This window comes from Archocentrus centrarchus, chromosome 8 (genome assembly GCF_007364275.1).
Source record: "Archocentrus centrarchus isolate MPI-CPG fArcCen1 chromosome 8, fArcCen1, whole genome shotgun sequence".
Classification (NCBI taxonomy): Eukaryota; Metazoa; Chordata; class Actinopteri; order Cichliformes; family Cichlidae; genus Archocentrus; species Archocentrus centrarchus.
Window position 1 is genome coordinate 19,127,871 of NC_044353.1, and position 13,663 is coordinate 19,141,533.

At 41.1% G+C, this 13,663-nt stretch overlaps 1 protein-coding gene across 6 annotated transcripts in view; it reads right to left on the reverse strand.

Annotated features, from left to right (window-relative positions):
* Positions 1-13,663, reverse strand: part of cep112 (centrosomal protein 112) — a 121,141-nt gene that overhangs the window by 104,302 nt on the left and 3,176 nt on the right. For 4 of the 6 annotated variants that reach the window (XM_030734889.1, XM_030734888.1, XM_030734887.1 and 1 more), the window contains exons 1-4: positions 8,227-8,328; positions 7,751-7,856; positions 6,247-6,437; positions 5,887-6,050 (exon numbers count right to left, since the gene is read on the reverse strand). In XM_030734889.1, the coding sequence (XP_030590749.1) occupies positions 5,887-6,050; positions 6,247-6,437; positions 7,751-7,850 (455 nt within the window). In that variant the 5' untranslated portion in view covers positions 7,851-7,856; positions 8,227-8,328. Of the gene's footprint in view, positions 1-5,886; positions 6,051-6,246; positions 6,438-7,750; positions 7,857-8,121; positions 8,329-13,663 lie in introns of those variants that run through there. The other 2 variants (XM_030734886.1, XM_030734890.1) reach the window with 2 other exon arrangements.

Genomic DNA, 13,663 nt, shown 5'->3' on the forward strand with positions numbered 1-13,663 from the left:
TAACAGTATCATTTCCTAAATGTTGTCAATACAAACAAAGGCAGAAGAATTTAAGGATAGTTTTAAAGATAAAAGTTATTTTGCGAAAGTTTGACCTAATAAAAGAACGACATGCAAATGGTGCCAAAAACATAACTTCTTTGGTGGAGGTAATAACTGCATCACTAACACAATTTTTATGTAACTTCAACAGTAAGAGTAGACATTTAAAACTTGCATTAATTTATCTTTGGTGGTTTTGCCAAATACTGTATTCATTTTTGATAACAGGCCTGAGAGTCAGCCCGCTGTAGGAACAAGCTTTGTTTAAATCAGTACATTTAGGATGGGGCAGGATGTTTGTCTTTTCCCTTTACTATTCTATTGCTTTTTGTTTTTGTATGACAATGATCAAAATAAAAAAAGAATAAATTTACGGTACTGTGCAAAAATCTTAAAGCATGCTTCATTTCTTTATATTTTGCTCGGACGATGGGAAATGGGTTCAGTGATTTACTGCAACATGTGCAAACATACAGGAAATACAGTATACAAGGCAAAAATTGTTTGTATAATTTGAAAGAGTTTGAAAGTCAATATTTGGTTTGACCACCTTTATTCTCCAGACAGCTTTCTTGTAGTTTAAGTAGTCTTCAGGAGTAGTTCTCCAGGCTTCTTGAAGGACATTAAATTTCACTGCACTGGCAGTGTGTTTGGGATCACTGTCATGCTGAAAAATGATCAATGTCAATCAGACAAGTTCCAAGTGGTACACCATGGAGGATCAAAATCTTTTGGCACCCCAAACCACGACAGAGCCTCCACTGTTGTATTTATATAGATGCTCTTTTGTTGCTCTTCTCTCCTGACCTTCTCTGTACACACTGACAATCATATGAACCCAAAATTTCAAATTTGGATTCACACCCCAAAAGACCTGTTGTCACTGATTTTCAATCCAGTTCTTGTATAATTTGGCATACCTTAAAAATGGCCTCTTGACAGCCAACCTTCCAATGAGACCATTTCTGATAGATTCAACTAAAGAAACAGGAACAAATTGTGTTTTTGTGACAGGCTGCTAGCAACAAAGGGCCTAAAGATACAATTTAAAACTGGTTCTTTGCTAAGTTGTCTGTTATGTGGAGGCACAACACTGGTTCATCTCTTGAGTTAGGTACTTTTTTTTAATGCTTGAATAATTCATAGGTCAGTGTTAAATGGCTCAACAAACAAAATAGAAAAATATTCCTCTGAAAATGGCCAGGTACAAGGACTGGACTGAAAATGAGTGAAAACGTTGAAATTCAGAAAGCCCGGAGAACTATTGCTCAAGACCATTTTTTTAAAATGACAAGAAAGTCTGGCCCCTTGGAAGCAAAATATAAAGAAATAATTGGTGGCTCAAGATTTTTACACAGTACTGTATTTGTCGTGTTATTAAGAAAGTACTGTATACCAGTGATTACACCAAAGAAATTGTAGTAAATTGGATTCTGATCTAATAAAGCAGTTGTAATTGAGACTGGTGATTGCATAGCATAACATATGATTACAAAGAGTTGGGCAATTGGGTCCTCCCATTTTTTCATGTGTAGCAATTACAAGTGGGGCACTTCAGTGATCACTAGTCTTTTTTTTTCTTAAATGGTTCATTTTGGAGTGGCTGAAAGAATTCTGCAAGTGCCAGAGTCCATCACATATTGTATAGTTTCTGTATGTGCGGAGTGGATTTCACAATAACACGACAAAGTCTAAGTCACTTCTCAGTGGCTGTAAAGAATGAGCTGAAATGAGCACTTTACATCAGGTACAATGAATTCCAATATTGTTTCATTAATCTGCAAATAATTATGAGAAAACACTTCAAATGAAAGACTTTAGCGTTTGTGTACTTCGACAGACTTTCCCTCTCTATCTATGTGCCCACACACACACACACACACACACACACACATGCAGGCAACACAGCTATGAAACACGGATAAGGGGGCCAAGCTTTGCAATTTTGGGCCTCTAAGTCAACAGGTGGATGAGGATAATTGAATCAGATGTGTCTGGAGTCTGAGGCCCAGAGATCAAAGAAGTGGCAAGTCAGGCCAGAGCTACACACACACACACACACACACACACACACACGCAGAGTAGAAAATTAGAAAACCATGTAGACCCTCAGAAGCTGCAGCTTGGCTGATTAAAGAAACCTGACATCCATCCACCAGTCTGACCTCCAGGTGCAGAGCCAGTGGGTTCAGGTCTCAGCTTCGGGCACCCTCACTAAAGCAGTCTGACCTTGGGACACTAACATCCTTGTCCCCCTGCACACCCTCCACCATAACCCTTCACCACCTGGAGGGGGAAAAAAAAAATCCATGGAGACCTTCTGGCCTGTGAGCGGGAGATGTAAAGCATTTCAACCAACATCAGTAACTGACTCCAGCAACTGCAGAGACAATGTTATTGTCAACCTTTCCCAGAGAAAAGAAGGTAGAGGACATGAAGTCAGGAGGGAAGTTCAGAGTTTTTATCCACAGATAAACAGCATGCAGATGGAGCACAGAAGTCTGGGAGAAATGTGACAAAAATAAGAAAAGAAAATGTCAGAGAAAAGTCCCGTAAAGAGGGACAATAAAGATTTATTACCCATCCCTTTCATTTCAATTTATCAGTGAACCTTCTTTGAACATAAGGCAACATATAAAACTTAGATGATGTTTTATATGATCTGCAGACCTGCCTGCCTGCTTTGTGGTCCCACAGCATTCCTGTGCCTAAACTGCTGCTATAGACAAAGCAGTGGCTCTATCTGGTGGCTAAACACGGAATTAGAAATACCACAGCCATAGAGGAATTCATGCTGGAATTCAATATTTCGGACTAATGACGTTTCACGATATTATCAGTTAAACACACATACATACACAACATGCCACATCCACTTGGTGTGTGAACGACGAGCGGCATCGCAAAACATCAGAAAAATCAACACAGCTTTACCTTCAGACATTGAAATTTGAACTGCGCAGTTTCACAAGCTAAAAGAAGACCTGCCTATCACCTGAGTAATGGTGCGTGAAACAGATCAAATGTTGCCACATCACAGGGAGGGAGTCAGATGAGTTCCTTCTATTTAATCTTATCTAAATGAGAGAGACACATAAAAGGACTCTCGGCCTGGCTAATTTTCTCCATCAGGGCGTTAGTCTGTGATCTGAGGGTCTTTCATGGTCTTATCCCAATCAGACATTATGGTACTCAGCAGTCTGCTCCCCACAAAAATCCCTCCTATTCGCACCCTCTAAGGCTGAATCTTACTGAAAGTAGCCACACTTCTTTCTTTTTTTTCACATCATTTGGAATGGACGTAGGAATGTAAACAGATGCAGCCCTATGGCCATACATGGATAAGACTCATTTAAAAAGTCATATGAAATAAAGCCCAACAACAGCGGCAAGCTACAGTTTGGAAAGGACACCAGGGAATTACAGGGCTGAACTTAGTATTTAACCAAATCAGGATCTATTTAGACTTTTGGGAAGAAACTGACAAATACAAAAGGAGAACAGGCACGTGCCACACAGCAAGGCCCCATCAGACCACTTTGTTCAAAAATGTTCACAACCGTCTTGCTGTGAGGTGATAGAGCTAACCGCCACACTGCCTAATCATAATGACTCCACAGCCGACAGAAAACTTTGAATTAAACATGGCAGCTGTGGGCCTGTACTTCTTCTTACACAGTGCCCTGGTGTATATTAAGCTCTCTTTAATGCACTTACAGTGCTCTCTTTTTATTATGCTAATGAGTTTATGAAGCCACTGGGCGCTGATTTGCCTTTCCTTGTTAATTGCAATGAAAATCCATGAGCCATTACTAACATCACTTTGTCGAGCCTCTGAACTGCCTGCAGTTAGAAGAAATATCCACGTGCACGCTAGGATGCTTGATGGTTTAGTGAGCCGTGACTTCACATGTTATACACACGGATGTATACCTGAGCGGCGCATGCCCTTTTAACAGAGCAGCCAATTTTAAAACCCAAATGTATTTTTTTTTAGGCATTTGGCTGATGTTCAAAGAGGAATAGAAGCCAAGCAATTGAAGAAACAGAGAACACACTAATGAGCTACCAAGCTTTATTCTTCTCTTTATCTACTCTGTGGGGGTTACACCTCAAGTTCAACAACTGGTAAAGTGTAAAGAGGAGAGGAACAGAAAGATGGATAGAGAATACGAGAAGTTCATCCTCTCATGCTGTTTTGAAGTATTTCTCTTTGAAAAGGCAGAATGGACAGCTCATGCAGACTGATGCAACAACTTGGCAATGTCTTTGGCTTTTTTCAGACAGCGCTGCTGAGCAAATACGATGGGCAATCATTCACAAAAGCTGCATGTATTCAGTTTCACAGCAAAGTTTGGTGTTTTAAGTCTGGCAGAAGAACTTTAAAACAGAATGCTTCGATTAATACCTTATGCATTAGCGCTTTGTGTGACTGACAAAAAAAGAGTTTGTTTTCTTTTTGGTCTGTCTTCTTATCAGAGAAGTCACCAGGAGAAGGGGGGGGGGGGGGGGGGGGGGGGGCTCTCTAATCGTGCAGTAACATACCATCATCCTACTATACAAACTCATAATTGCTTGTGAAACGCCAGAACCTCTCACTGCCTTTTTAATAAGCAAGTGTGAACTTTTCAAGGGATAAATAATAACTTGGGGAAGATGCATTATATTCTATGTGCAAATGAGTTATGTCTTTCTGTTTGAAATTTAAAAAAATGTTTCTCACTGAATCAAATTAGCTCTTTTATCCAATGAGGAAGCAGCTCGGCAGCTTAATGCAAATGGTTCTTTAAAGCAAACAAACACTGAAAAATACTTCAGATCTGTCTCACCTCAACTTTCTTGCAGTGAGACATTATTTGATAAACTTGGTAATTTACATAGAAGCTTACTGAGAAAAAAATAAAATCCTTGATCACTTAGATAAACCTGTGAAACATCCAATAATCACAAGATTAAAGGTTCAGATTCAACCACTTGTCTTATCCGTCTGTATGCGCTTTCTCTATACTGGACAGTCAGGTATCACTGAATTAATTTCCATTCATGCCAGTCTGCCCGCTGTACCACAGTGCAGCTCCCAACAGATCAGCTGATCTTAATGAAATCCCACATCAGTTGATGGCTCAGCTCGTACCCTTCTACACATCCAACTCCCTATCTTATATAGTGTGAGCTATTTACCTCTTTCCCCTATAAAGACAACATTTTACAACCTTGCTTGTACCCTTACTGACAAGTTTTGACACCTCAATATATATCAATAAAGTTGTGGTTCGACGACCATTAGAAAAGGTTCCACACCCAATCCTATCGTTCTGGAAGCTGGCCTGAAATATGACAGAAACTGCTCAGTTGTGAAAAGAGAAAGAAGGGTTACCCCTAGCAGGCGTCCAAGAGGGAAAGGGTTAACTTGCTTTAGCCTGCCCCCAATTACTGCACATCTGCAAACCGCTTTGCAAACCACTCCCATTCCAGTTCCAGCTTTCATTCTTTGTCTGATTTAGTCAGTGTCGTATCTGTTGTTACTGATCCCTGCTCTGTTCTGTGTTGGAGGTCTTGCTGCAGTTCTCCTCGCCTCCAGCTTTTAATGCAGGCAGATGGACGCCTTCCCGGCCCCAGAAGTCCACACAGCCATGCCGCCAAAAATAAATGAATGCAGATGGAAATAGCTACTGTTTTTTAAGACTGCAGTGGTCCTGACTGAAATAAAATAAACCATGAAAAAAAAATGTGTAAAACAACTAGTTTTTTTCCATTTACATTTAAAAGAACCCCTAAAGTACAGTAATTGATTATACGTATATACTCACACGATTAAAGCTAATGAATTTTCATTGAGAATACCTGTGGTGATCTTTAACAGGTGTGGAACTGGGTCTGTCCTTAAGGAGCTCCATTGTCAAACTGTCATCAGAACAGCCACTCAGCTCCCCTGTCACCCAGTCGGGCAGGCCTCTATCACCGTGCTCCACACTCCTGCTGCTCAATGGCTCATCAAAGTAAATGGACTAAAAATTTCAGAGGTTCAGAAGATGAAGGTTTAGGTTAGTTAATTACAAACTCAGTTAATACAATCCACTACAGTTACACACATACAGTACCAGTCAAAAGTTTGGACACACTCACTCATTGATATGAATGGGTGAATGTGTCCAACCAGTTGCCAATACAACAATATACATGGCTCGTTGAAGTAATTCTTACCATGTATGTAGGGAGTGTTTTAAGACGTCCGGGCTCTGGTTTGTTGGTGAATGGTGCCTCCAGGACCCCTCGTCTGAGCATGTGAAGGAGCAAACGGGCATACATGTTGCGATTCTTCTGACCGACTAGACCTGAACCACATGCAGCTGGATCACACAGCTTCTTTATCCATTGGGCACAACGCTGACGCTCTGAGAAAGGAACGGGGACCGTGATCTAAGAGCTTTTTAAATGCATCACATTGGTTTGAATATCATATGTACAGCACGAAAAAGCTACATACGACCTCCCATTTCCTGTTTAATCAGGCCTACTGTTGTTTAACGCATTTCTGATTTAACATGGTTTTCTACTGATATTGCGTTTTAATTGTCGTACAGTGCTTTGCGACTTTGTCTGTAAAAAGCGCAATATCAATAAACTTTACTTACGTTTTCTTAACAAATCATCCATTTTATTGTTGTGCAGATGATATTCAGCTTTATATATCCATGAAGTCAGATGATATAAATCAACTAGTAAAACTACATGCACATCTTAAAGACAAAAAAACAGACTGGAAGGCAGGACCATATTTCTCACTTATTAGCTTCTCTTCACTGGCTCCCTGTTAAATCCAGTATTAAAATCCTTCTCCTCACATGCAAAATGTTGAATAATCATGCCTTGTCATATCTTGCTCTGTTAGGAGCAAGGACTGCAGGTTTACTGCTGGTTCCTAGAGTTTTTCAAAGTAGAATGGGAGGTAGAGCCTTCAGCTTTGAGGCCCCTCTACCATGGAACCAGTTACCAGTTTGGATTTGGGAGATAGACACCCTCTATATTTTGGGGATAAGGCTTAAAACTTTCCTTTTTCATAAAGCTTATAGTTAGGGCTGGATCAGGTGACCCTGAAGCCTCAATGAGTTGTTGCAATAGGCTTAGGCTGCTGGGTTGTTTCTTTCCTGACCTCTTTTCTGTGTGTGTTTGTTTATACACAAGTACTGCATTTAATCATTAGTAATTACTAAACACTGGCTCACTCTCCCATAGTTTGCCTTTTGTCAGTATAAAGCACTTGGAGGTCAGGTTGTCAATGTATGCAATATAAATAAAATTGAGCTGAACTGAAAACTGAATGACAGATTATCAAATACAGAGTTGTGAAGAGGCTGTAGGCTATCTCAGCCATTATTAGGCAAAAAGCGGAGTACACCCTCATTGACAGTCTATTACAGGGCTGTTTGTGGCTCAGGTGGTAGAGTGGGTTGTCTACCAATCAGAAGGTCGCTGATTGAGCCCTGGCTCCTTCAGTCCGTGTGTCAAAGAATCCTTGGGCAAGATATTGAACCCTGATGCATCAGTTTGTGTGAATGTTAGTATGAATGTGGGTGAATGAGACTTGTTGTAGAAAGTGGTTTGAACAGAATAAAATTGAGTAGAAAAGCTATTTAAGTGGCAGGCCTTTTCTATTTATCAAGTGAAGCCTGTTTTAGCGGTAAATACATTGGAAATAACACCTCACCTGTCTTGCTGGGGTGTTTAAGGACATATGGCTTCATGTCCAGCAGAAAATGGTCAAACTCGGTGTCCAGCCTCTCCCATGACAGCTCATGGTTGCTCATGGTGACCTATATGGAGTGCGTAAGTGAACAGAAAACAATAAATAGTAAGCTGCACTGCTTTGTTACGTGCATTAATTTGCTAAATAGTGATCCCAAGCGAAACCTTATGAAACATATCAACGTGACACGACAGCTATAAGTAGCTAGTTTGCCTAACATATCCAGCAGTTAACAAATCATAATTATTAGTTATTTGACTGGGACTCAAGCAATGCATTAGCAAACATGTCGCAGGCACCGTTAGCCGAGCTAAAAAGCGAGCTAGTCTGACCTCTGTTACGGTTTCTTTTAGGTTTCACGAGCCGAACGACAGCGTGCTAAAACACCGCACACTGTTTGTGAAATCTTAATACGTGAAACACAAAAAGCGACGTACCGTGAGCACTGACTTAGCCGCTCAAAAACGGTTCAAAACTTTAGCGTCCTCGCGCTACGCAACATCCGTTTTCCGCAGGCACGCCGCGTCTCCATGTTGCCATGGAAACATCTTCTTTTGCATCCGTAAACATAGTCATTCATTCAATCGTTCACATCTTTCGTGTTATCTGGTTTGCTCCCATCTTTATTTTCGAGCTTGTTTTAGGATGACATCCTGTATTATAATCTATATCACTCCAAATCACGGTGTTTCTTTAAAGACATTTTCATATTTTAAACCATGGGTGGGACTCATCCATCAGCCCTAGCGGTATCAATGAAGCAGGGGCGGTCCTAGCCTGTTTGCCCCCCCAGCGATCGCTGCAGCAGTGCCTACCGCACTAGTCCACTTGCGGGGTAATGAATGCCCTTTGCCTGCTGTGTGGTGCATGTAGCTTTCATGGTCTGACAGGCAGGTTTTAACAGAAGGTCCCCCCACCATCAGGGGCACACTCAGAATTTCTTTTAAATTTTTATCTGAAAAAACATGGAAGAAACTGAAATATCACACAGCATCTGCTTACCTTTATCTTTTGCTTGTTTCTCATCTTCTTTTCTCTTTTTCCTAAACTGCGCACCTGATGGCTTTGACCTTTTCCTTGCCATCTCCCGTAATTCGCACTGAAGCGGATAGGTTATCACCGCCGCCCATCCCCAGGGTTGCCAGAACACAACAAAATCTCCATTGAAATGCATGTTAATAGCACAGGTGTGATATATTTAAATATACACAGTTTTGGGTGAGTTGTTAAAATTTTGGCTGCTTTTCACCATATTTGGTAGGTTTTTAGGAAGTTTATTGGAAAATTATATATCTATATAATTTTATAACTATATATTATATAATTACATAATTTTCAAGCCCAATGTGTTCACAAGCTGCCTAATCTGGCAACACTGCGCTATCCACCAACATTTGTCGGAACCGTCTAGATTCGTATTTGTGTTATTTTTTTCATTAGGATTCAGGTTCACACAAATACTGTGAATTAATGACCATATTTACAGTATTATTTACAGTATTACAGTATTATAAATGAAATGTGCTTTGTGTTCAATTGTGCACATCTACTTTTATTAGTGCATGCACTAATAAAAGTAGATGCACACAATTGATAGACAGATTCATTCTAGGCTCAGCAACCGAGATGAGAGAATCCTCCGCCTGTCCCTTTCCTTCTGTTGAAACCAGTCTGTCAAACTATGGCAGAAAGCTACATGCACCACAAAGCAGGCAGAGGGCGCTCATTACCCCCCAAGTGGAGTAGTGCGGTAGGTGCAGAGTAGTAGTGCTGAGTTTTTGTTGTTTATTTATATTTCCTAATCTATTACTGCGTTATTTCTAATGTTTTATTTGTGAGACAGTCACACAGGTGCTCTTTTAAACAATATCAGCCTCAGTGATGGTGCAGCAGGGTTCCAGGGAGCCATAAACCTTCTTTTTTAAACAAAAAGCCCCCTTTTTACCCAAAACAACAGTTGGATGGCTCTCTTTATTCAGAGTGTTTCATGCCAACCTTCTAGGAGCATTATACAATGGCCGATCGTTTTAGAAACAACAGCAACAGTTGGTTTGTCTTTATTATGTATGTTTCACGATAGCTGTTAGGCTCCTTAAACAAAGACATGCAGTCTATCATAAACAGCAGTCATCCTGGCTACTTTATTATGTGTTTCACTGATACCTCACACAGAGCGCAGAATGCGCCCCTACTCTGTTTTACTCACATATTCGACTATTGTATGAGTCTGTCAGTTTTAAGCAGATTTGGAAATTAAACGTGTAATACTAGGTTCTGTTTTAGCACCGACGCTGTTTCACTGAGCGTGATCAAACCTGTCAGTTTGGTGAAAACATTATAGCTGCAGAATCTCATCCTTTTTTCTGACCACTTTATAAGTTCCACACAGTTTAGCCCATAGTATGATTCAAAGTCAGAACAGAATCTCACACAGGCTGAAATAGTGTCTCGGTTTTTGTGTATACCTTTATAAAAATCATTTTTGTTTGTTTGTAAGTCAATATGACACAGTACTTCACCCATTAACCAGACTTCTATACTTTATCTTTACTTCATCATTAACAGAGAGTCTAAGTCTTAATGAGACATTTCTGCACAGTTTTTCTTCAACAGACGCAGCTCAGTAGCTGACAGCAGAATAAAGTTGATAACAGGGTGTCGCTAAAACACATCAAATCCACTACCATGTTTAAATCACTTTACAAAAACTCCCACTCCTAAATAACTGGTACCTGCAGCGTGCAGAGCTTTAGGGTGTTGATAAATCAGAACGCACAGACTATCATGTTTTTCATGTGTAAAATTGTTTTTGTTTTGTATTTTTCCTTGTATTGTAGTCTTCATCGCACACTCCAAGCATGATGCACAGGTCTAGCGACAGCACACTCATGGGAGTTTTTATGTGTTTAGTTACAGCGTTATCAGTTATGTTGTGCCGGTCTCTCATCGTTGCTATTATTAGTTTGAGATGTGAATTACACACGTTGTCTGGTATTGAAGGTGGTTAGTAATGGGACACCATGACTGAGATGAATGTAGCAGCTAATGGCCTAGGGTCACCGTAGCTGTTTAAGGGGACAGCTTAATATTGGCATTAAAAGCTGCCATTCCTGTACTTAACCATTGAGAAGGTCAGGATTTCAACAGCTGGTTAAAAATCTCTGTTAGCTTTCTCCACTGGTGTGTTTACAGTTACTTTGTATACAACTGTAGTAAATTCTCTGGTCTGCTTCTCTGTTAAAACCATAGGTCTCACAGAATGGATTAAAAAATAATGATTTATTATCTAACTGTGCAACCCCATGAAGGATCCTACATCTACATTCCTTAATACTGGCTAGAAATATGATTCTTCTACTTGCTCAAGGCAAAAATAGAATTTCTTGGTTTTCATAACCCTCTTTGTCTGCGTGTGAATTGTATCAGTCTGTCAGTTTTTATTGGTGTATTGTGGGTGCATATGTGCATACTGTTATGTATATTTTCTTTTTATTAATATGACCGTAATTACAGGACATAAAAAACAAGACAAGACGAGGCAATTTTTGTTTTAATTTGCCCAATTGTTTTATTGATATTTGAATTTAATACTTTAATTTCTTGGTCTTTGTTTTTGGTCCAATTCAATTTTATTTATTGAGCCCCAAATCACATCAAGAATTGTGCTTTATTGATGTGATTACTATTGTTTTGAGTGTTGGGTTTTCTGTGTAATTGTTGTTGGGTCTTTACCTTAGAATCAAAAGCACCTTGAGGCGAGTCTCCTCAAGGTGCTTTATCTTCTGAGACCCTACAATAATTACACAGAAAGCCCAGTAGTCAAAACAACCCCTATGAGCAAGCACTTGGCGACGGTGGGAAGGAAAAACTCCCTTTTTACAGGAAGAAACCTCCGGCAGAACCAGGCTCAGGGAGGGGTGGTCATCTGCCGCGACCGGTTGAGGCTAGTTGGTAGCTCATTGTTTTGAGGTCAGAGATTAGAGCAATGATCCTTCAGGATCTTTTAAATATCTGGCTAAATCTCTTCCTCTTAAATGTCTTGAAAAACGATCAGGGACTGGGACCTGCCCCAGCCTGGGGTTTGGGTCCTGCAGCAGCAACAGTGGATGTGGATGGCTGTGTTTCTGCAGCCAAGACAGACTGGCGTTTGGGACGTGCAGCAGCCCGGGGTCTGGGAAGTGGGTCTGGGAAGTAGTTCCTCACTTCAATAGGCATTTTCAGATTATTAGGGATCATAAAGTGCGACCCAAATACGATGCGCTTGACTGACTTATTTTTTGACATTCTGCCCATCTTTGGTCCCGGGCTCACGTCTGTCTTCTGGCTCTTGTTGTCAAACTTCTCTCGCTGCAGCGGAGGGAAGTCTGACGATAGAAAGATGGAAGAATTCATTTCAGCCGCTTCCAGTGTGACTGCGTCCTTTGCCACTTTCCAGGACTTAGCTGGTTTCTGGACCCCCTTTCGGCCTTCCATCACCAGGTCTTTCTTCACTGAATGATTCTTTTCCAGTGTAACAGGTCTATTTTCTGTCTTACTGGCTTCTGCAGCCAAGACAGGCTGGGGTCTGGGACCTGCAGCAGCCTGGGGTTTGGGACCTGTGGCATCCTGGTGTCTGGGACCTGTGGCAGCCTGGGGGCTGGCAACTGGGTCAGGCCGGTATTTCCTCACTTCGAGAGGCATTTTCGGGTCATCTGGGATCATAAAATTTGACCCAGAGACATTTCCCTCGGTCGCAGAGGTGGGTCGTTCAGGTGCATCCTGTTGAATTTCAGTCTGGGACTCCAAACCTTCTGTGGGATCTGGTGACTGAGATTGTCCCAGCTGTGATGCGATGAACTCTGCGGCTTTTTTAAAAACCCAGGGAATTACGTGATGCGTCAAAAGTAAGAGCGGCATCTTTGCGTATCAATCAAGTCCAGATGATACTCCACTAAATCTGCAACTGAATTCTTTGGTTAAGCTTTCCGAGAGTGCGCTGTGTACAACAGGAGAAATTTTGTGGATGTAGTTTCAAGGTTCTGGCCTACTTTTAATCTTAATAGGTAACATTCCAGAGAACTGTGACATCACAAGGTATCCACAGTATTCCTGACTCCGCCCCACTACCCATAATTCATAGCGGAAACCGGTTGTTTACTTCCGTTTGCGCTGTTGTTCACGGTTGCGGGCTTACACACTTGCCGTTCAGTTTAACATTTTAACACTGCAGTTTCTTTTACCTGGCCTAAATGGTACCACATTGGAGGTGGAGACATTGCAAGGATGTTTTAAAAAGCAGCGAGGTAACAGTGCATCACCCATTACTTGTGTAAATGACATGAAATTATGGCCTGAAGTCAGCTACATCCACATTATCAGTTACCTTGTTTTTTCGAGCGGGGAAATCGCGTAATTATAAGAGCACCAGATTACCTTCAAAGCAATAAAATCAATAAAGTAATGCTTAACAAACAAGGCAACGCTGTTTTCCTTAAAGCAGCTGTAGAGCCGAGCCAGCACATCAGCCAAGCTAAGCATCCCTTAGCATGGGTCATGCTAAGGGAAAGTGGAGCGGTGGAGACAGTCAGCTGTCCCTGTATCGCGGATTAGGGAAATCATGTAGCGATGCTGCAGCTATTCTGTGGAAGGTATATCAATTATGTGGATATCAGAGTGTTCAGATCACTGAAACAGAAACACTGGACTGGCCGAAGGCTGTGATCGGGGAGACACGCAGCTGTCATCTTGCTAACTGCTACGTGTCTACATGAAGGCACGCATTGTTTAAGCTTTGTGCAGGCTGTATGCTGTAGTGTCACACTATAAATAAAATAACGTAAAAAAAAAAGAGGCTGTACATTGCAGCAAAAGGTGGTTCCACAAAGTATTGACTCG